General features: G+C 58.0%; 7 protein-coding genes across 7 annotated transcripts; 4 read left to right on the plus strand and 3 right to left on the minus strand.

The window, feature by feature from the left end:
- Positions 1-470: 470 nt before the first annotated feature.
- Positions 471-1,378, minus strand: F5Z01DRAFT_648734 (uncharacterized protein). The gene has a single exon (XM_046263049.1). It carries the CDS (start codon positions 1,280-1,282, stop codon positions 677-679), a length of 606 nt encoding a protein of 201 aa, XP_046120540.1. The 5' UTR covers positions 1,283-1,378; the 3' UTR covers positions 471-676.
- A 1,586-nt stretch (positions 1,379-2,964) lies between these two features.
- On the plus strand, positions 2,965-4,894 carry F5Z01DRAFT_671869 (major facilitator superfamily domain-containing protein; the record flags this gene model as incomplete). Its single annotated transcript, XM_046264745.1, has 8 exons — positions 2,965-3,255; positions 3,315-3,328; positions 3,382-3,411; positions 3,463-3,639; positions 3,712-3,896; positions 3,962-4,346; positions 4,404-4,578; positions 4,640-4,894. The coding sequence occupies 8 exons, from the start codon at positions 2,965-2,967 to the stop codon at positions 4,892-4,894; spliced, it is 1,512 nt and encodes a 503-aa protein (XP_046120541.1).
- Positions 4,895-5,326: 432 nt separating this feature from the next.
- Positions 5,327-7,046, plus strand: F5Z01DRAFT_671870 (amino acid permease/ SLC12A domain-containing protein; the record flags this gene model as incomplete). The annotated part of the gene is made up of 3 exons (XM_046264746.1): positions 5,327-6,692; positions 6,758-6,869; positions 6,926-7,046. The coding sequence occupies 3 exons, from the start codon at positions 5,327-5,329 to the stop codon at positions 7,044-7,046; spliced, it is 1,599 nt and encodes a 532-aa protein (XP_046120542.1).
- A 276-nt stretch (positions 7,047-7,322) lies between these two features.
- Positions 7,323-9,384, plus strand: F5Z01DRAFT_479888 (major facilitator superfamily domain-containing protein). The gene is made up of 3 exons (XM_046260066.1): positions 7,323-8,557; positions 8,606-8,971; positions 9,024-9,384. Exons 1-3 carry the CDS (start codon positions 7,598-7,600, stop codon positions 9,192-9,194), a joined length of 1,497 nt encoding a protein of 498 aa, XP_046120543.1. The 5' UTR covers positions 7,323-7,597; the 3' UTR covers positions 9,195-9,384.
- F5Z01DRAFT_479889 (fungal-specific transcription factor domain-containing protein) lies at positions 9,385-11,875 on the plus strand. Its single transcript, XM_046260067.1, has one exon. It carries the CDS (start codon positions 9,574-9,576, stop codon positions 11,758-11,760), a length of 2,187 nt encoding a protein of 728 aa, XP_046120544.1. The 5' UTR covers positions 9,385-9,573; the 3' UTR covers positions 11,761-11,875.
- F5Z01DRAFT_671873 (uncharacterized protein) lies at positions 11,805-13,676 on the minus strand (the record flags this gene model as incomplete). The annotated part of the gene is made up of 2 exons (XM_046264747.1): positions 11,805-11,940; positions 11,995-13,676. 2 exons carry the CDS (start codon positions 13,674-13,676, stop codon positions 11,805-11,807), a joined length of 1,818 nt encoding a protein of 605 aa, XP_046120545.1.
- Positions 13,677-14,453: 777 nt separating this feature from the next.
- Positions 14,454-17,825, minus strand: F5Z01DRAFT_618268 (uncharacterized protein; the record flags this gene model as incomplete). The annotated part of the gene is made up of 2 exons (XM_046261025.1): positions 14,454-16,729; positions 16,781-17,825. The coding sequence occupies 2 exons, from the start codon at positions 17,823-17,825 to the stop codon at positions 14,454-14,456; spliced, it is 3,321 nt and encodes a 1,106-aa protein (XP_046120546.1).
- Between the last annotated feature and the right edge of the window lie 3,679 nt (positions 17,826-21,504).

Below are 21,504 nucleotides of genomic sequence, written 5' to 3' on the forward strand. Positions count from 1 at the left end.
TTGAGCTTGAGTGAACATGCAGAGATTAATGGCCTGCCTCCAGAACTGCCTGGATTCAGGCCGGCACTTCTACAAACACGACATCACCAAGCTCTCCTAGTGTCACGATCCATTGGCCATCATTTTAACGGGACTGTACATGCCAAGTCACCAAGATATGTCAATCACAGTCCAGTTTGGGAGATTGTCACCCGAAGCTGGCCTGACTGGGTCCTCCTCGTGCGACTAGACAGTACAGCCAACTTGAGATGCAAGATACATATAGGTGCCCAAAGCAAATTTGCGACACAAAGTGTATATACGAAAAGTTTTCATTTTTCAGACTAGAAACGCCGCCATCCTTAAGGTCTCCGCTGTACCTACATGTGAGTTTACTATCACCTCTAGTGGCTCCTTAAATCAAGCTTGCGAATCCTCGCCGCATTCAAGAACTCCGGGGCATATACAACCTGCTCATAGAGAAAGGGCTTATTCCGAGGACAAGTTATGACTCTAGTAAACATACCCGAGAGCATCGCGTGCGGGAGTTGCCTCTTTTCAAGCTTCAATCCTCTGGTGAGATCTCCACAGGACGGCCTTGACTCTGTGTGGTGTAGGGAGCATCCCGTCTGCCTTGTGAGCGTGAATGAGGTCTGCTCAACTTGGAGCAGGCAACATCAAGGTGGCCAAAGGAGATCTACCGTATTGTACAGATTGCCCGTATCACAACTCGCACACCAGTTCGTGGTGACGGCATGATAGGCTTCGATAGTAATGGCACGAGATCCTCTTCCAAGGCAGACAATCCCTCGCTGTTTTGCGTACACGAGGGACGGTTACGAGGCGCGACATGAGACTTATCAAAAGCTGCATCAGTTGGTGTCTTGAATGCACAAAGGTGCACGGGAGGAGGACCACTGTTTGTTTGTAAGACGTGGAGTATGGAAGAACCCAAATGCACATGCCACCATGTCTTTTGAAGATGATGGCGGATCCAGGAGGGAAAGAAATAGGGAAGGGCGTGATCCAGCATCAGGACCAACGCACATGACACACGCCTTGTGAGCATGAGATCTCCCTGAAAGAGCCGATGTTCTGTTTTTTGACGCTGTGCTTTTCTGCGGTGCCACAAATGTGGCATGTCCAATTTCTGGTCCGAAACCGCCGGCCGGGCCTTGCATTGCATGAGAACTGATGAGACTGTTACTTCTTCCACTGCCACCTCTGGGTTCTGTCTCGTCATGCATGCCCATCTGGGTGCGAGATGCGGGATGTGGATGCGCGCTGCCGGCTCGGGCGCCATGGCCAATTGTTCCAGGCACTCACCTGGCACAAAAGAACAAACGGCGATGCCCTTCCGGTCGACCGAGTCTCTGGGTGATCCTACCAGCGGAGTGGTCTGGCCAAGAACCCCGGCAACGTGGCTGTGGCAGCGAGTGCGTGTGCGCGTGCCACATGAGGCCTCCGTCTTGACTTGACTCTTCCGTGTCCATGCCTCCAACAAATGCTCCATGCGCCCTCCCGGGAGCCTGACGGTCCCGACTCCACAGAACAAAGTTAGGCTACAAGATTTAACCATGAATTAGGCTTTAATTGGCAGATGTGCCGAATCTGGGGCCCCCAGGCGCCTAGAATATTCCACACTTACTACGTACTGTATGTCGTTGAACGTTCCCCATGGGTTTCCACTGAGTGTTTCCACTAGGCTACAAGTCAGTATACTCCGCACCTATTGTTCACTCATCTTCGCAATTGAAGCTGTTTCACAACACCGTGGGTGAACTAGCTTGACATTGGAGATAAGCATGAATTCGGGCGATTATGCTTACATGTATCACAGATTCGCTGGCGTCGAGGCCACCCACCTCGATGGTCCAGACCCTTTGCGCCCTGCACCACTGCGATCGTATTCGATGCCGGATTTCCGAAACGCATACTCAGACGAATGAGCGTCCGTGTAAATAGATTGCAGCCCTACATGCACATGCACCTTGGAAGCAGCCGCCCTTGCTGACAGAGTCTGGCCCTCGCAATTTCCATCCTAGTGAGTGGCAGCGCAACAACAATCGTCGACCCGATAACACGACACGAACGTGGACATTAGTGCAAACACTGGAGCTAGTGCCATTCCCGGACATACGGAAGAGTCGCCAAACAGAGGCTTCTCGCATCGTGGGCCAGAGCTGCGAGGGCATGACGAATAGAGTGCGTTCTGACCAGAGATATGACGTGGGACTGCGAGATCTAGGCGGCGAACAAGAAAAGCACATCTTCTAGAAGGCCTGGCTCTGAGGCTTTGGTCCGGCGCTAGCGTTAGCGTTCGTGCAAGGGTGCCGTCTTCACCACATGTACACATTCTGGTCCTGAAACCTGCGTGTAAGATGGCTGACTCGTGAGGAGGAGAAGAAACGTTCTCAGACTGCGGGGAAGCGGGATCGAGCTCCATAGACTGGCATATCTAGTCAATAGTCTAATCAATCTCCACAGAGCAAGGCTAGCCGTGCTCATTTGAGTAGGCAATAGCCTCGACTATGCCTGAGACTTGGCGGCTCATTGGCGATGCATTCTGCCGATTTGGACTGCCGGACCAAGGGGTTCCAATTGCAAGGGTGAGTAGAATTCCTCGGGGAAGCACGGGGTGATTGATCGCTCGGATGACGGGGGTCTGGGAAGTAGACTAGACTCGGTGTGGGATAGGATGGTCTCATCAGTCCGCCCGTGTGTTCAACCCAGGCTGGGTCAAGGGTCCGAGGTTGCACCAGGTTCGAGGCAGGCAGATAACGCATGTCGACGGCGGGTTGCGTTACGAGGACACTTGCATATAGAGCAGAGTCCCATCGGCCATCGCATGGAGCCCCCTCTTCCCTTGAGCGTTCTTGTGTAAGCGATCTTCCCATCTTTCTGCTTCTCACTGATACTACCATCTTCACTCCTTCTTCGAGTGTTACGCTGGCACACCAGAGAAGCCTCGCACTGGCAAGAAAGATGGACTCGACTGGCATCCAGAAAAGGCCCGAGGGCGACGCCAACCTGGAGACGTCCTCCACCGAGAAGAACCTCCACGACACAGATGTCGCCCTGGGCTCGACCGAGGTCGAGTCGGCCGGCTTCGACTTTGCGCGGACCAAGAAGCTCCTGCGCAAGTGCGACAAGGCGCTTCTGCCGTTCCTGGCGCTGTTGTACCTGCTCTCGTTCCTGGACCGCACCAACATTGGCAACGCCAAGTTGGCTGGCTTGGAGGAGGACTTAAAGATGGATGGGAAATGGGATTACAATGTTCGTCTTTCTCTGACTGCTCCATGTGAAAGACATGTTGGAACTGACACGAGTGACAGGTTGCCGTGTCCATGTTCGTGATTCTCGTGTGTCTCTGTTGGCAGACGTGAATAGCTAACAGGTCAGTTTTTTTCCCTTTTACGTCGCAGCTGAAATGTGAGTACAACCACTCCTGCCGGATATCGAAAGGAATCTCACAATCGACAGCCCGTCCAACATGGCCATGAAGCGCTTCCGCCCATCGATCTGGATCCCGTCCATCATGGTCGCCTGGGGCTTCTGCACCATCATGCTGGGCATCGTGCACAACTACGCCGGCCTTTTGGCATGCCGCGCTGCTTTAGGCCTGGCCGAGGGTGGTCTCTTCCCTGGCATCACCTACTAGTAAGCGCAATGCCTTTTCTCGAGACGCTGTGTGATACATGTTCACAGTTGGCTGACACGCACACGGCGCAGCATCACCATGTGGTACAGACGACACGAGTGCGGCCTGCGCATGGCCATCTTCTTCTCCGCCGCCACCGCCGCCGGCGCGTTTGGCGGCCTGCTTGCGTTTGGCATCATGCAGATGGATGGCACAGCAGGTCTCGGTGGCTGGAACTGGATCTTCATCCTCGAGGGCATTGCGACGTTGGTGATTGGTACGTCGGGGCCTTTTCCGTTTCTCTCGCTCGGCGTGTAACACACACTGACAGCAGACATGCAGCCATCGCCGCCTTCTGGGTCATGTACGACTACCCGGCGACCGCCAAATTTCTCGACAGGGAAGAGAAAGCCGAGATTGTGCGCCGGCTGGAGCACGACCGCAGTGTTCTCTCGGACGAGTTCAAAATCCAGTTTATGTGGGACGCCTTCAAGGACTGGAAGATCTACGTCCACATGCTCATCACCATTGGCATCTACACGCCGCTGTATTCCATCTCGGTTTTTATGCCGTCCATCGTCAAGGGTCTGGGCTTCAGCAACGAGATTGCGCAGCTCATGACGGTGCCACCGTACTTTGTCGCCTGCCTCTTCACCATTGGCGGCGGCTGGCTCGCTGATCGACATGGACAGCGCGGTATCTACATGATGGGCTTCTGCCTCATGGCGTGAGTTTTCCGGTTTTAGGTCATTATGTTCGTGCGTATGTGCTGACTTGCTGGTAGGATGATCGGCTTTGCCATCCTAGCGGGCGCGGACAATTTGGGTGCCAAGTACTTTGGCTGCTTCCTCATTGCGTCGGGCATCTACCCCAACGTGCCACAGGGTGTCGCCTGGAACGGCAACAACATTGGCGGCTCGCTGAAGCGTGGCGTCGGCATTGCCATGCATGTTGGTTTCGTAAGTCCCCCTTGGGAAGCCTGGAAACTTGAACGTATAGGCATGGGCTAACGATTGGTAGGGCAACCTCGGAGGTGCTGTCGCAGGCTTCGTGGTGCGCGCGCAAGAGGCTCCTCACTACCGCTCTGGGCACCTCACGCTGCTCGCCACCACGACCATGAGCTTTGTTCTCTCGGGGTTCATGACGTGGTATTTGCGTCGGGAGAATGCGCGTCGGGAGCGCGAGCACAAGGCTCCCACCGAGTACACGTACGAGGAGAAGCTCATGCACAAGGAGGACGGCGACAATGCACCATTTTTCAGGTACACGGTCTAGCGCGCGGGTGGTGGCGATGGTGACAATGACGGACTGGTGACGGTGGTGCTACTGTCAGAGATGGTTTGGCGTGTCTGTAGAGGCCGGTAGACGAACAAAACATGCTTGGAATGAAGTCGAATTGCTTGGCGATGATCGGCGCTGCTTGTTTTCGACAAGCTTGAAATAAGGTTGGGATGCGGGCGGAGCATCTCCTCGGACTGTATAGGGTAAGTGAAATGGTCTCGGTCACTTTGCCTACCCGATACATCATCTTTCCTGGTCGCCGATGATTGGCAGTTGTGAAAGTGGGTCTTTCAACCCGGACTTCAACGTCCAACAATCGCGAATCTCATCATCATCAAGGGTCCTTATCACACCATCAGATCCCACAAAACGCGCGCCCGACCGGAAATTTAGCATGTCCTCCACGAGAGACATTGCCAGAACAAGATGACGTCCTCACAAGAGGACTTGGACCCTCGCCAGGCCTCCGACGCGTCTCCCCTCCTCCATGACCAAGCTCACCACCACGATGAGCCAGACTCGCACAATGGCGACCTTCTCACCACCGCGGAAACACGCAACCTCGCACGCGGTCTCTCCCAGCGTCACCTCTCCATGCTCGGCATTGCCGGCGCCATTGGCACGGGTCTCTTCCTCGGTCTCGGTGGGGCAGTCCAGTCCGGCGGTCCTCTCGGCGCGCTCCTCGGATACGCGACCATCGGCCTCGTCGTCTGCGCCGTGCAGTTCGCCCTCGGCGAGACGGCGGCTCTCCTGCCCGTCACGGGTAGCTTCGTCCGGCACGCCGAGTTTCTCGTCGACCCGGCGCTGGGCGTCGCGCTGGGCTGGAATCTCGTCTATGGCAACTGCCTGTCCATCCCGAGCGAGATCACGGCCATCTGCGTGCTGTTCCAGTTCTGGACGGATGCCAACCCCGCCATCTTCATCGTCCTCTTCATTGCGCTCACCGTGGTCGTCGGCTTTGCGCGCATCAGGGTCTTTGGCGAGGTCGAGTACGTCTTTGCCTGGATGAAGACGCTCCTCGTTGTCTTCCTCGTCCTCCTCGGCGTCATCATCGCCTCTGGCGGCATCCCGGGTACGCCCGCAACAGGATTCAAGTACTGGCGTGACCCGGGCCCGTTTGTCGAGTTCATCGCACCAGGTCGTCTTGGTCAGTTTCTGGGGTACTGGCAGGCGTTGACCGGGGCCGTGTTCTCGTTCGCGGGGGTCGAGAGCATCGCCATGGCAGCGGCCGAGACGCAGAACCCGCGCAAGGCGATCCCTGCCGCGTGCAAGCAAGTCTTTCTGCGCATCTTTCTGTTCTACATGCTGGCCATCTTTGTGGTGGGCCTCCTGGTGGCGAGCAACGACCCCCGACTGGATGGATCCTCGGGGACAGCTGCGCAGAGCCCGTTTGTCATTGCCGCGTCGGCAGCTGGAATCCCCCTAGTCCCGTCTATTGTGAACGCCGTGGTGATCACCTCTGCGTGGTCGGCCTCGAACCAGGCCCTCCTCTCTGGGACGCGCGTGCTGTACGGGTTGGCCCTCAAGGGCCAGGCGCCGCGTGTCTTCTTGCGCACGACGAGGTGGGGCACGCCGTACATGTGCGTTCTTGTGTTTGTGGGTGGCATGATGCTCAGTTTCCTCAGTCTGTCGAGCGATGCGATTACAGTATTCTGGTGGTTTGTGGACCTGACGGCCGCTGGGGTGCTGGTGAGCTGGACGGCCATCTTGGGCAACCACATCAGGATGAGGAAGGCCTTCAAGGTGCAAGGGATACCGGAGTCGAGGTTACCATGGTATAATTGGTGGACAGGTGAGTCTTGCTTGGTGACATTCTGCGGAGACTGAATGGATGGCTGACATTGTTTACAAAAACAGAATACTCGTCCCACGCAGCACTTGTCATGTGCGTCACGATCCTGTTGACGAGCGGCTTCGCCGTCTTCACGCCTGGTAACTGGGACGCCAGCCAATTCGTGTCTTCCTATCTGTAAGTCAAGGCTCAAGTGACAGATTCGTCGTGGCACGCTCACTGACGGTGTATAGGGACATTCCCCTCGTTGCCGGTGCATACTTTCTGTGGAAGAATTGGAAGAAGACACGCATCGTGCCCCTCAAGCAGATACCTATATCCGCCGCCTTGGAACAGGCCGAGGGATCGGTATAATCCAGCAATGCATATAGGCCAATGGACAGCGTCTCGGCCGCTCTGCCCGTCCGGCTGCACGTCTACATCTTCCCACACGCACGCAAGCACGTGGCATTATGAAGCTGCGTCTCCGCAGCTCTGGGTTCAGTATCTGGGGAAAATGTTCCCGATGAACAAATAAGATCTGCCGAACACACCTCCTCCTTTCTCCCACGCGGAGAAAAAGAGGAGCCAAGACGGGCGGACCCCGGCCTCCCCCCTCCATCACCTTTGTTGACCTTCGGCCAGCGGCGCCGTTGACCGAAGAGAACAGCGGCGCCCTGCCCGCTTCAACGGCAGTAGCGTCGTCGCTCATCTCCACGTCGGTCAATGCGGCCATGGATCCCAAGCTTGGAGGGAGACATGTTCAGAGATGAGGGAAATCCGGGGTCGGTGTCCCTCTTTGCGGGGAACAATTCAATTCTCTATAAGTTGTCCTTCTCCTTGCTGACACTCGCCTCTGTTTTCCTGGGCTCATCTGCATTGCCATCTTTGCCCGACAGAAGTGTGCAGCTATCATCCCAGTCACCATGGCGGCGCACCAAGACAATGACCAGCGCCTAAGCGCAGAGCAGCACCAGCTCCAGCACCAGCCGACCCACGACGTCGAGAAGCTTCACTCGTCGCACCAGGAGGATATCATTGACAAGAGCGAGCCTGTCCGCGAGGGCGACTACTCGGGCGCCGTGGCCAAGTCGTCCGCCGAGGAGATCAAGCTGGTCCGCCGGCTCGACCTCTTCCTCATGCCCACCCTCTGGATCATGTACTTTCTCAACTACCTCGACCGCGCCGCCATCACGCTCGCCCGCCTCAACGGTCTCGAGGACGACCTCGGCCTCGAGGGCTCGCAGTACAACACGGCCGTCTCCATCCTCTTTGTCGGCTACATGCTGGGCCAGATCCCGTCCAACATGGCCCTGACCCGCGTCCGCCCCTCGTGGTGGATGGGCTCCTTTATGATCGCCTGGGCCGTCGTCAGCGCCCTCACCGCGCTCGCCAACGACTACGTCAGCATCGTCCTCACGCGCTTCTTCCTCGGCACCGTCGAGGCCCCCTTCTACCCGGGCGCCCTGTACCTGCTCAGCATCTTCTACACTCGCAAGGAGCTCGCCACGCGCATCTCGGTCCTTTACAGCGGCAATATCTTCGCGTCAGCCTTCTCGGGCCTCATTGCGGCTGGCGTCTTCAACGGCCTTGACGGCGCCATGGGTCTCAAAGGTTGGCGCTGGCTCTTCATCATACAGGGCATCGTCACCTTCTTCTTCGCCCTCGTCGCCTGCTTCACGCTCCCCGACGCGCCGCTGCAGACACGCTGGTTGACCCCCGAGCAGCGTCAGCTCGCACACGACCGCGTGCTCAAGGACACGGTTGGCCAGCGCACCGACGCCTCCATGTGGAGCGGCTTCAAGGAGGCGCTGCTCGATCCCAAGGTGTGGTTGTTCATCTTTATGCAGCATGTGCACCTGGGCACCAACGGCTTCAAGAACTTTGTGAGTCTCTCTCTCTTCTGTGTCAGGAAAAGGCTCTAACCAATGTAGTTCCCCACCATTGTCAACACCCTCGGCTTCAGCACCACCGTCACCCTCGTCCTCACCTGCCCGCCCTACCTCATCGCCGGCGGCATCTCCATCCTCTGGGCGACCTCGTCCGGCCACTTCAACGAGCGCACGTGGCACATTACCATTGCCAAGTGCGTGGCCATCCTGGGCTTTGTGCTCGCCTGCGCGACCCTGAACGTGGGCGCGCGGTACTTTGCCATGGTCGTCTTCACCGTCGGCACGTACTGCGTCAACTCGATCCTGCTCGGCTGGGTGGGCAGCAGCTGCGGCGAGACGAGGGAGAAAAAGGCGGCCGCTCTGGCCATTGTCAACGTCAGCGCCACCCTGAGCTTTGTGTGGACGTCGGTAAGTTCAGCCGGCCATGGATGAGAGAAGACTCACGCTAATCATCCCGCAGTACCTCTGGCCATCGTGGAATGCCCCTCGATACACCATCCCCATGATCTCCAGCGCTGGCCTGGCCTTTTCTTGCATTGTCGGTGCCTGGATCATGAGGTGGATGCTCGTGCGGGAGAACAGGAAGATTCGTGCTTCCAACTCGGAGGCCAGGCTCTTCTACGCTTATTGAGGGAGCACTCTGTTCTGTCATAAACGAGTTGAGAGAGCGACTGGAGTCTAAGAAACGACTCTGTAGATGAGGCTGCGGCTCCAGCTAGGCAGCGCATCAAGCAATCCCAGTACCTGTACTTGAAGTGATCTACACTCTTGCTCCAGTCCACCATTATCAACGTGCCCCCCGGACTGTTCCCCCGGGAATGTCGCCGGTCCCTCGACTCCATATGCCAAGCCCATCCATCTCTCCACAGTCCCCGTTGCAAATCCACCCCATGGGCCATGGGCCCCTCGGCCTCAACCTCCGTCCTCGGACATCTCGACCGCCCTCCGTAGACTTTCCCCCTCCCACAACTCTCCCCCCATGTTGACTTGCAGCAGCAGCAGGACGAGACATGCCGAGCTCCACAGCTGCCTGCGAGCGCTGCCACCGCCGCAAAGTCCGCTGCGACAAGACGCAGCCCTGCCAGCCCTGCACGCGCGCCAACGTCGCCTGTCGCTACACGGCGAGTGAGAACGCGCTGCGACGGCAGAACGTCGTACGCCTCGAGGACAAGGTCAGGGAATTGACGGCGGAGAAGGATGCGCTGCAGGACGAGCTGAGACGCCAACGTCAGCGCCAGGAGCAGCAGCGCCATGACCAGAGCAGCGGAATCAGTCCAGAGACGACATCAGCCTCCTATGCTGCGACGTCTTCAACACCGCAGGGCGTCGAAGGAGACGTAGCCGATCAAGTCGTCCACTTGTCCCTCATCGCTGGAGGAGGACAGCACTTTGTCGGGTCTACCAGCGGCCTTTTGCTCGCAAATCTCCTCCAGTCGCGCCCACAGGGCCCTTCATCCCTCGACGCAGCGTCCGCCTGGCAACCCTCGCAGAGCGATGGCCACGCGACATCCAGTCTTCCTCCCAAGCCGCTGGCGCAGGATCTCCTCACGGCGTACTGCAGCCACGACCATCTCTGCTACCCCTTTCTCTCCACAAAGGCCCTCCATCGGTCCCTGGATCTCGTGTACGACACGGACAAGCCCGACCCCGTGGACGCCTTCTTTGTCGACATGACACTCGCCATTGGCACGGCGCAGGTGCGCAAATTTGGCTGGAACGGCATCTATGACGCGGAGACGCACTACAGCCGCGCCATGACCCGGCTCGCTGACGTGCTCGCGCGCGACGGCATCGCGAGGGTGCAGGCGCTGCTCCTCGTGTGCCAGTATCGCATGGGCACGACGTCCAGCGACACGACGACGAGTGTGTGGCACCTCATCGGCGTGGCAGCGCGGACGTGCCTCGAGCTCGGCCTCCATCGCGCTTCGGCGTACGTCCTGCGTGAAGAGCAGTCTGACGGCGCCGCAGCGGAGGAGATGGAGGTCAAGAGACGTTGCTTCTGGAGTCTCGTCGCGCTGGACCGCGTGACCAGTCTTGCTCTGGGGAGACCCTTTGCCATACAGCTGGATGACATTGAGGTTGACCTCCCGCACTCTGATGCGTTGCCAACATCAGAGGTCGTTGCCGCACCGCAGAGCTCCTTGACAGGCGCAGAGTATGGCACGCCTCAGTGGCATATGGCGACGTCCATCTTTGCCCATATTGTGCGCTATCGCCTCATCTGCGGCAAGATCATGACCTCGCTCCATCGCAATGCCAACAAAAAGCACAACACCTATTCCTCCTCGAATCACACGGATCACGAGGCCGTTCGCGAGGCGCTCTCCCAGGAGTTGCAAACTTGGCTCTCGCAGACGGCTGATCTTCCACTGGTATCAGGCGCCGCTTCAGCCCCAACATCTTCTTCGTCATCTTCTTCAACATGGCAGCAGCGAGGTCAGGTCTCCAGCTTCCGCTCGGAGGAGTGGTACCGCCTCCTCTACCACAACGGCATGCTCATGGTCTATCGTCCCTCGCCTTGTCTGAACGACGCTACGCGCAACAGCGTCACGCTGCAGCACGTGTACACGTCCTCACGCGAGTCGATCCATCTCTACGCGACGCTTCACCGTAGCAGGGTCTTGAACTATAGCTGGATCACCATGCAGACCGTCTTCATGTCGGGGCTGTCGTACATCTACGCACTGAGAAATCACTTGCAGGAGGAGGGAGCCCGTCTGTCGAGCGAACCCAGTATCGGCCAGGTGGTCAACGATACGAGAGCCTGCTCAAAGGTTCTCGTCGCCGTGTCCGAGCGGTGGGATATGGCGCGGACATGCTCGGAGCTGTTTGATCGGCTGAGCGATGCAGTCATGGCGGACGTGGTCGAGGCCAGAACGTCTTCTTCGCATGTGCCTCCTATTCCTACCACGCCGCAACAGTTATCGATGCTCGCGCCCGCTGGGACATCGAGGGGGAATGGTAGTGGTCTGGATCTAGGCACGGCGATGGCACAGCAGCAGCAGCAGGATGTCAGCATGTACGGCCAAACAGCAGTGGCGCCTGGATTCGTCAACATGACCGTGGACAGCACCCTGAGGGATTGCTACCCCGATCTACAGAATCTGGGGTACGACCAGTACCACACCGATGCCATTGCGCAGCTATCACAGGACTGGTTTTTTGGCATTGGTGATCCGGACGGACGGTACTACTAGATGAATAGACGCTCTCCTGACATTTGATACATGTCCATCTCTGTCTATATTCGCCCCCTCTCTAGAAACCTCTTTGGCACATCAACATACCGGCTCCGCAGATACTCTGCAATGCCCTTGCCAAGCCCATCGATGCGATCCGACGACGCGATGCCACCGTGCAGGTTGTCCATGATCCGGCTACACGTCCTCTGTCAGCAAGAAACCTAACCTCACATCACATCATGGACTCACAAATGCACAGCGTTGATCCCCGGAAACTCAACCCTCTCCACCCTCCTCGTCGTGTCCCCCCGGAACCAGTCCTCGCCAAGGAGGCCCTTGAGTTTGCTCGTGCTCAGCAGCATCCGCAGCCACGGGTACTCGTCGTCGTGCCGCACAAAGAAGCCCACGTTGGAGTTGTCCGCCTTATCCCCCGACCTCGCGTGCACGACGTTTCCCAGGGGCGCAAACTCGCTCGGCCCGTACGCCAGCAGGTCTACCGGCTCCGCCGTGTCGCTCGTCGGCCGCACGGTCGGGTACACCCTCGTCACCTCGTGCGGCGGGATGGCCATGGTCTGCCCGTCGCTCAGCGCCACGCGGTGGTCAATGTCCGCCAGGCTCATCACGGCCGGGAACATCTCCATGAAGGGTTTGGGGCTCATCGTCCGAAAGTCGAGGTTCATGTGGTACCCGGCGTAGCTCTGCATCCGCAGCGCGTAGATGGGGATCTTGAAGCGGATCTCGTCAATGTCCTCCTTGCGTCGTGCCTGGGCGAACACACGCAGCGAGACGGTGCCTTGCTGCTGCGACGACGGGTTCGACGCGGGTGTCCCGTAGAGCTCGATGCTCAGGCGGGAGAAGTTGCTGCCCCGGAAGACGTGCGCCAGCTGTGCGCGCATCATCTCCGCCTTGGCCGCCACATCGAGCCCGTTAATGTAGAACGTCGCCTCGGCCTGGAAGCCCCCCTTGGCAGCCACCATGACCTTGGTCGTCGGCGGTGGCGGCAGCCCCTTGACGCCCGTCACACGCACGCGGTTGGCAGCCTCCTCCTCCACCCGTACGCCAGATAGATCGGCCACAACATCTGGGTTGAGATACAGATGCCCCTGCAGCTCGTACAGCAGCTGCGCCGTGACAGTGCCCCTTGTCACCCGTCCTCCTCCCTCACTCGTCTTAGTAATGACACACCCACCATGATAGTCAATCTCGGCCACGGGAAACGCCAGATCAACGAGCTCGGGCAGAAAGTCCTTGAACCCGGAGAAGTTGGCGCCCACGACGTATGGCCCACACTCGATCAGATGCGCCACCAGCAACGACCCAGCAAGCTGCTCGTGCGACGACGAGACGTCCCAGTCATGCCACCACGCGGCAGCGCCCATGACGGGGCTGGCATCCGTCACACGTCCACAGAGCACGATCTGCGCCCCGGCACGCAGGGCCTGTGTGATGCCCGCGCAGCCAATGTACGCATTGCCACATGTCGGCTCAAACCCCCAGTCTGCAAGCGACACGTGCTCCTTGTCGAGATGGTGCAGCGCCCTACGCCGCGTCGGATCCCGCACGAGATCGGACACGTCGTCGCCATAGACAGCCGCCACCACGACGTGGCCGTAGCCACGCGCCTCGAGCAACGTCTTCACCTTGATGTACAAGCTCTCCGTGTTGAGCGCCCCGGCATTGGTCACCACGCGGATGCCCCCGCGGACAATATCGTCCAGACAGTCCTCCAGCTGCACGTAGAAGCCATTCTCGTAGCCCAGATCGGGGTCCACCTCCTGCTTGGTGATGGCGTTCCACGCAATGTTCATCTCAGACAGCCAGTCGCCGGTGATGACATCGCAGTGACCGCTCGAGACCATGCGGCGCATCGCGTGGGGGGAGTCGCCTGTTGCGCCAGAGACGTTGCCCACGCGGACGGGGCGCTTGGCCATGTTGACGTGCACATAGTCCCCCATTCTTGGCTGTTTCGTTTCTAGTTTCCTGAATCAACAGACAGATGACGAGGGTTGGCGATGATGAGAAGGATCCTGCATATATAAAGGAAAGACAAGGCTAGATCCGGCTCTGCCCGGTCTGAGCCTTTCCAGCCACCGCACACAATCGCAACATACTCATCACTCCACTTAAAGTAAGGAACGGCGTTTGTAGCGTCGAATGTGAGAGCATTCCCCGGTTACAGAGAGTCCAGTCGGCGGCTCGTACTGTTGGGGCGTCGGCGCGGAAGGCCGAGCGGCGCGGTCTCCGTCGCCGAAGTCTTCTCCTCCACATCAAGTCAGTTCAGGGGGGCGAGTTCGACACATCCTCAACGCTGTATTCGTTGTTGGTTCCGTTCCCGAACCTATAGTACAAATGATATTAGCGCAAGGTAATGGTATCTATGTTTCTCATACCCGTCTATAGCCCAGACATCAATCGCCGCCCAACAAATGCACCGTATTACTGAGTATATATGATGGATGAAAAAAGCCCAACGCACGAACAAGATTCGGTATACCTGCTCGCCCAGCGCCCTCGCCATGCTATTATGCCATGCCATGGTACACATGGTAGACGTGCCATGCCCGTCCTCCGCGCCCACCCGCCTTGCGTGCCATCCAAAACCAGCGCCGATGCTTCGCTTCGCTCCCGTATAACAACAAAAGATGATAGAAAAATCAGACAGACGCTAGCCAAGGCCGTATAGTACAGCGCCCGATCAAAAGCCCACATCACGGCATCACCCCGTGCCGCCACTGTTCCACCCGTGTCATCGACGCGGGACTCGTGTCACCAGGCATCCCCATATGCCCTGGTAGCTGCATGTTTCCGTGGTTGTAACCACTCGTGCTCCTTATGTGGTAACCGCCGAGTGGGCCCGCAGCCCCCATGGGGTTGACTGCGTATGGGGTCTGTGGTGTCGGCATACCGTACGCACTCATCGCCGTCGTCGACCGTTGATTCTTCAGTGCATGCATCTGTCCTTGGGTGTGGACGGCCGAGTACGATCGTGCGGCCTGGTTGTTGCCGCCATACCCATCGTTGTAGGCGCCGCTTCGAAATCCGCCAGCACGCATCACGCTGGGGCTCTTGAGAGAAGTGGGCATGTGCGCTCTCATCGCGGCCATTTGAGCCTCCCGAGCTGCCTGGACTTGACGTTCCTGCTCGACACGCTGCCTCTCCCTCTGCGCACGCGTGTCCGCCTCGCGTTTGGGATGGGCCTGTAGGATGTCGGCCATGCTCAGCCTACGCGTGGTCGCCGAGTCACCAACGAGGTTGTTGTAGCTCATCTCCCGCTCGCGGGCTTCGCGCTCCGCTTGCAACCTGCGACGACGCTGGCCAAGAGTTTCCTCCTCCTCGGCAGCCGGGGACGTCGACCCAACCTGGCCTTCACCCTCTCCAGCGGTGCCTTTGCCTTGGTCTAGGTCGCCAAATTGGCTGAGGAGCTCGGCGGAGAATGAGCTGCTCACTGGCCGGGCCTTGGGTAGTTCCTGGGCCTCGAGCCGCTTTTTCCGCGCTCCCAGTGTCTCTTCCTCAATCTCAGGCTCTTCAAGCTCCGGAGTTTTCATCGGTGTACGCGGGAGGCTCGATGGTGTTCGAGCGTGCCCTCCCAGGTGCGCGGATAAACCAGACATGCTTTGTCGCTTGGGCAAGGCCAAGGACATTGGCTCTATGCCTTGGAGACGGGCACGGCGATGGCTCAGCGTCTCATTGTCATCCAGCTCGCGCCGCTCCAAGAGTCCAATCGGGCGCTCGAGGTCGGCCATGTTCTTGGCCCCCTGGTGCTTCGCGGCAATGATTGCCAAGGGCACATCTTCGTCATCAGAGCCATTCTGGGCAGCGTGCGCCCCCGGCTCCTCCCATGCCAGGTTGATACGTTTAGATTGGCGGTGCTTGCGCTGCGTCTCAGCCACCGCGTCCATCTCGAGAAGGGTCATGTAGGTCCCCTCCGTAGTCAACCGGGGTTGCGTCCGCTGCTTCTGCTGCTGTTTGCGCAGCTGCAGCTCAGCCAGAAGCGTAGTGGGTTGCCCGTCCAGCTCCGCCTCGCTGTCAGACGACGAATCTTGTTCGTCCGCATCCTCGCCCTCTGCTTCGCGTGCATCCCCTTGCCTACTCTTCTCATCTCCACTCGCGGCGAGTGCCTCTGTCTCGGTCGCCGCCGTATCAGCGTGGACGTCGCCCAGGGCTGATGGGCTTCGACTCCTGTGAGCCGTTGCCTCGTCCAAATTGCTGCTGCTGCGCCTCATGAACCACGAGCGCGACGAGCGTTTCTTGGTCGGCTGTTTGGCGGCGGCTTCAGGTTGCAGTGACGCACTCGAAAGCTTTGACTTGTGCTTTTTGGCCTTTTTCTCCTTGCCATACACCTCATCGCCCAACTTGCCGCCGTACCCATGGTTCGTGAAAGCACCGACTGGCGCGTTGGTGGAGGCATCGAGCATGTTGTCTAGCGTAGCCATGGCAGAGCCGTCCTGAATCTCCACCTTGTTTTGCGTCGTGGGCATGTCAAAGAACGCACTGGCGCGCAATTGGGGCGGCAGCTGGGACTCCCTCTTCTTGGCCTTGTCCTGGCCGTTGTGAGACAGTCTCTGCGGGCGCCTTAGGAGCGCCGCCCCGGGCTCAGCAGGTGGTGTCAGGTCCCCCTCGCGGGCTCCCTGCTCCGGCGAATCGTCTGGGATATCCTGAGACAAGGCGATAAATGACCCGCGGTGACCCGCGAGTGGGTCCGGCAGCCAGGATTCGCGCGAGGTATCTGGCATGCCAGACCGTCTCCTAGGCTGAGCCGCCTCGTGCTCTTCCGCGTACTTGTCAGACGGTAGCATGGCGCTGAGGACCCTGGCACGGCGCTCCTGGCGTTGCTCCGTCTTGGGTTTGTTGGACAATTTGGGCGGCAGGTTGAGCATGGCAGGTACACGCGCAGGGTAGTACAGCATCTTTTGGCCCGTTTCTGGGTCCATGTAGGACTGCGGTCGCGGGTCTTTGGAGCTAGCCATGTGGTACTTGAGCTGTCCTGGCTCTTGCTGCGCGTCTTCGTGCGACATCGGGCCCAGGTGCTCGAAACGGGCGTCAGGTCGATCGCGTTCGTATTCGTGGTCAGCGTGCTGATCCATCTCGGGCTGCCAATGCACGCCGTCAAAGTCGCCAAAGGCCTCCATAGCCTGCTGGAACGTGTTAAAGGAGCGGATGCTACTTTTGCGCATGACTGTGTCTTGTTGTTGTGACGGGGTCGTTGGCATCGTCTGCTGCACGGGTGCTTCGCCCGTTGGCGTCGCATACTCGTCGGTTCCCAATGGCACAGCCGTGACTTCCTGAAGCGAGGGGTCCACCTCGATGGGAGGCGCGTTGTCAGCGGCATCGAGCGCATCCTTGGTGAGCGAGGTTGGCTCCAGCTCTGTAATTTCAGCAAGTGACATCTTGGCTGACCGGACGCTCCTGACTGAGGCCTTCCCAGGGCCATGGCGCGCCATGGCCATGGGCTCAAAGTCGAGATCCGCTGGCCGGCCGCTCGAGTTCTTGGACCCCGAGCGCAGGCGGCCGGTCATTGAGTTTGTAGGGGACATGATGAAGCCCGCGGGCGAGTAGCCTCCGTAACGAGCTGCCGCGTTCGTGGCAACGATCGATGAAGAGTTGGAGAGGTGCCTCTTGAGCTGTCCGACAGGCGGTAGCTCGTGGGGATGGTCGTCGTCTTGTGCGGCTCGGAGATTCGCAGCGAGTGTGGAGGATCGTCGGCTTTCACTCCGCTTCAGACCATCGTGTAGATCACGAATGGCGTCTCCGATGGAGCTGGTTCCTGTAGAGAGTCTCTCGGCCGTCGCTTCGAGTTGCGCTACGTTGCCAACAAACGCCGAATTTCGAATGTGCTGTTCAGGGAGGTCGTGCAGGTGTCGGGACAGGGCACGCGAGCTGTGCTGGCTCGTGGGCAACGGGGTGGAGCTGGCGGAGGATGGCAAGGTGATGGGCTTCGGATGGGCAATCAGAGTGTCCGCGTGCACAGTGGTGGTCTGCAGTGGAGGAAAGGGGATGTGGCCAGGCGAGGACGGTGAGGATGGTGAGGATGGCGACGATCCAGGGGCATATGACGGCGGCGAGCCCCAGTCCGTATTCATGGCGACGATAGCGTCCAAGCTGTTGTTATTATTGGCGCCCGGAATAGGTCGTTGTGGCTTGACGGGGTCCACGTCCGGGATTGATGAAAGCGTCCGTCGAGGCGAAGCACTGATTGCGGCGGGACGATGGAGGGGACCGTCGCATTTTTGCTCGCTGGTTTCGTGGTCGAAACGGGCAGCGCCATGCCCGTTGCTGTTGCGACTCGAAGAAGAAGTCTGCGCCCTTGGCAATGTGCTCTGCGGCGTGCCTGTCGCTGGCGGTTCATGCGAAGCCACTGGTGCAGACTCGGAGCCTGTGGCGGCCTGCGACATGATCGGCGGCGCTGTTGCCTCAGCGGTGCAGCTACCGTCCGCAGCGCCACCAGCAGTGGTGCACTCGCCAATTGCTGCAGCAGAGGACGGTCTCGCCCGTGCGTCCTGGCATTCGTCGGCTGAGCTTTCGGGGGTCAGGAGGATTTGTTGGCGCGGCTGATGGCGAGATGCAGAATGAGATGCGGGAGAGAGAAAAGACGTCTCGGGACTTGAGGTGGTGGTGGTTGTGCTGGTGGAGGCAGTGGCAGTGGAAGGAGTCATGCGCGGCAGCAGGAGCGATGCAGATTGCTGGTGCTGGTGCTGGTGCTGAACCTGATTTTCGATCTCCATGTCCCTGTTGGCACCACGCGGCGCCTGCCCATGGTCCGACACTGGTGTTGACAGGGAATCCATCACGACGCTTGCAGACATGTCTCGAACGCGCTCGCGGTGGAGACTAGTCTAATAGTCCAACAAGCCTCCAAGGACCGCCTCGTATTTCGATGGCGAGTTGGGCGAGAATTTTCCCGACGCTGCAAGCAATCGGCCAAGCTTGTAAGATCAATCGTGCTATGTCGCAATCAACGTCGCCCTTGTAGGTCCGACCCTCTCCTTGCTGCTGGATCCTGATCGCAATCGAGACTGGTGGAGCTTTCGCAATGGCCGAGACATTTGGCGACGCCTGGTGTGGTCTTGACTCTTGGACAGACAAAGCTATCGCACCGGAGCTTTTAGCTGTGAGTGAGCAAGACAAGCAAGCGCCTGCCTAACGTTAGGCTGTTAGCCACGTATCGGCAGAATAAGAATTCACAGTGGCTGGGCCATGGAAGAAGAACACAAATGAGGTGGGCCTGGACGGCCAAAGCAAGAACATGCGGGTAGGGATGGTGGTCGATGAATCAAACGTGGCACACAGCGCGGGATGCACCTTGCCGTTCGTTTGATTGACAGCCGACGATGAAGGTTTCCGACGCCCGGGAAAAAGCATGCTTTCAGTTGCACGAGGCTTCTCTGCCGGCTGTCTCAGCTTTCCTCAAAATCGGTCGTGGAACGCCACGATCCGTACTATGTAGGGGCATGTTAGCCTGAACAGTGGACTATGGTACACGACGATGATGTCCACCATCACTTGACGACATCTGTTGGGTAATTTACCTACCTCTATCCGTACATATGTCTGCAGTGCCAACTTGGGCATGGATGCTGATAGTGTTCCGATGCAGCCAACCTGCAGCCGCAATCACGGTGCCGGCTCGATTCCATCCCTGTCAATCGCTGTCAGTTGATAACACCAGATTCCCAGACCGGTCAGCGACAATGTACGGTAGCAGTGGTTCCTCCAAGTTCCTCCAGCTTGGGATCCAATCTCCACACTTGGAGAATTCAGGTCCGCAATTACTTTTGTACCCATCGAAGCCAGTTGATTTGAACGATGCATCCTGTGTCCCTTTTCCAGACCGAATGCAATTAATGTGTGTCTCAAGACATGCGGTCCTGTCATGTTGGTCGGAAACGATGCGAACCTCGCGACCTTATTACCACAAGTGTTGAGCAGAGCCAATCAACTTACTCCAACAGGTGCTAGCGGCCGCTGTTGAGCTAAGGGACGCTTTGGGCAGCCTTTAGCTCAAAGATGTGGGTTGCACTGTTGCTCCCGTTTACCTATAATTAGCGATCTCGAACAAACACAGCCAGCATGGAGACAGCAGTTGGGCTCGTAATCATCTTCTTCGGTTACTGGTAATAGATAATTCCGATGTTTAATTGTTCCAAAGGGATTTTTTGGCTGTAAATGACTTTGGAAGAGGTCTAATAGTAGTAGTTGTGCTGAACACTGAGTTTCAACAACTCAGAAATGAGTACATGCCTCCAGCTTGAGTACATGTATACGAAACGAGGCTATAAAAACGGCTACTCTGTGTATAAGAACATGATTAGTCTCTCATTAATTGAAATCACAAAAACAGGATTCGATGCATTAATTCAGCAGTGAACATTTCACGACCTTTCTCCATCGTGCGCGTGACAATAGCGACATTGAACTCTGTCTGTCGGGTAGCGCAAACGGCGACGAGAGCTGTCCCGTGATGTTTTCGACAACCTAGAGCAGCAGTGCCAGCGCACGCTTGCGTGTGCGTTTAAATCTCACGATAGCTTCGTCTCGTAGCTGCATCTCTCATTGGGACGTGGAGACAGCTGGCAGGCGGTGTGCATTGAATACTTCGGCAAATGTCCGCGGTTTCCACCATTGGAGACGGGGGTTTCCTCCTGGGACCTGGACTGCTAACAGTTGAGGATACCCTCTCATGTGCCATACCGGGTTGCGTAGGAGTAAAGTTTCTTCGTACACGGCGATGGCAGTCGAGGACTAATTAATAGACGGACTAGTCTAGGCCTAGTACATGGTACGGGGCAGGGTCAGTTTGTTGAGGTTTGTGTCTGGTGGCTGTCAGCGGCGGGTTCAGCCTCCCCTGAACTAATCATGGGCAACATGCCACTTGATAGCATGGACTATCAGTGACTGCAATCGACAATCACTCTGGAGCTTCAAGTGGAGGTCAATTCTTGTCGGAGCGCAAGTGCATCTGATGATTACCATCTGACGCTTAAAGGTCCCTTGCATGGTTCCTAGTACGGAGTAAGGCAGGTCACAAACACTATCGGTATCCGCGCCGGGTGTGCGACTTCGGACCTGGCGTTAGGCGCAGAGCAGCACAGTAGCCTTCCCGTCCATGACAGAGAGATTCGACTGGAGTCTAGTAATCCAGCCCAAACTTGAGTTGCCTGGTCGCCCATCAACAGACCGAAACCGCACAGGTCACAGCTGGCCACGGATTATTGAAGTGTCGGTGAGTATTACATGTACCTGCGAACGTGGCGCCGGGGAGCCATGCTAGCTCTCGCGGCTGGCTTTGCAGATATCTAGCCTCACATGGTCCGTCGACTTGCCTGCTTTACCGTCTTTTGCCATCACATGGTCCAGGTCCGAGCAGCGCGTGCAGGTGAAGCTGCAGGCTCTGAACTGCAGGTCGAGAGTCTAGCTCGTCGCGCTCTTGGCTCTGGGGGAAAAACGGGGTTCAGGCTCTTCCAGGATGGATGGAGATCACGGAGACAGGCGGGCCACAAGGATTGCCATTGGCAATGAAATTTGAGCAACCCCATTGCGGCGAGGGTCAGGTACACACCGTGCGAGATCCCCGTCGCCTCTTATCCCGCGCCGCTTTCGGCAGCCGTCGTGGCGGAGCGTGCCCAGGCTGTACAGTGCTATCCTGACCACTACGCACGGTCGCTACATCCTGCCCCACCAACCGTCAGAAAAACATCGTGAAGTCCAGACTCCCCAAACCGGCGCCGCCGTCGGCGGTTGGACATTGCAAGCAAGCAAGTC

Source organism: Emericellopsis atlantica (genome assembly GCF_019669845.1).
Source record: "Emericellopsis atlantica unplaced genomic scaffold F5Z01scaffold_6, whole genome shotgun sequence".
Taxonomy (NCBI): Eukaryota; Fungi; Ascomycota; class Sordariomycetes; order Hypocreales; family Bionectriaceae; genus Emericellopsis; species Emericellopsis atlantica.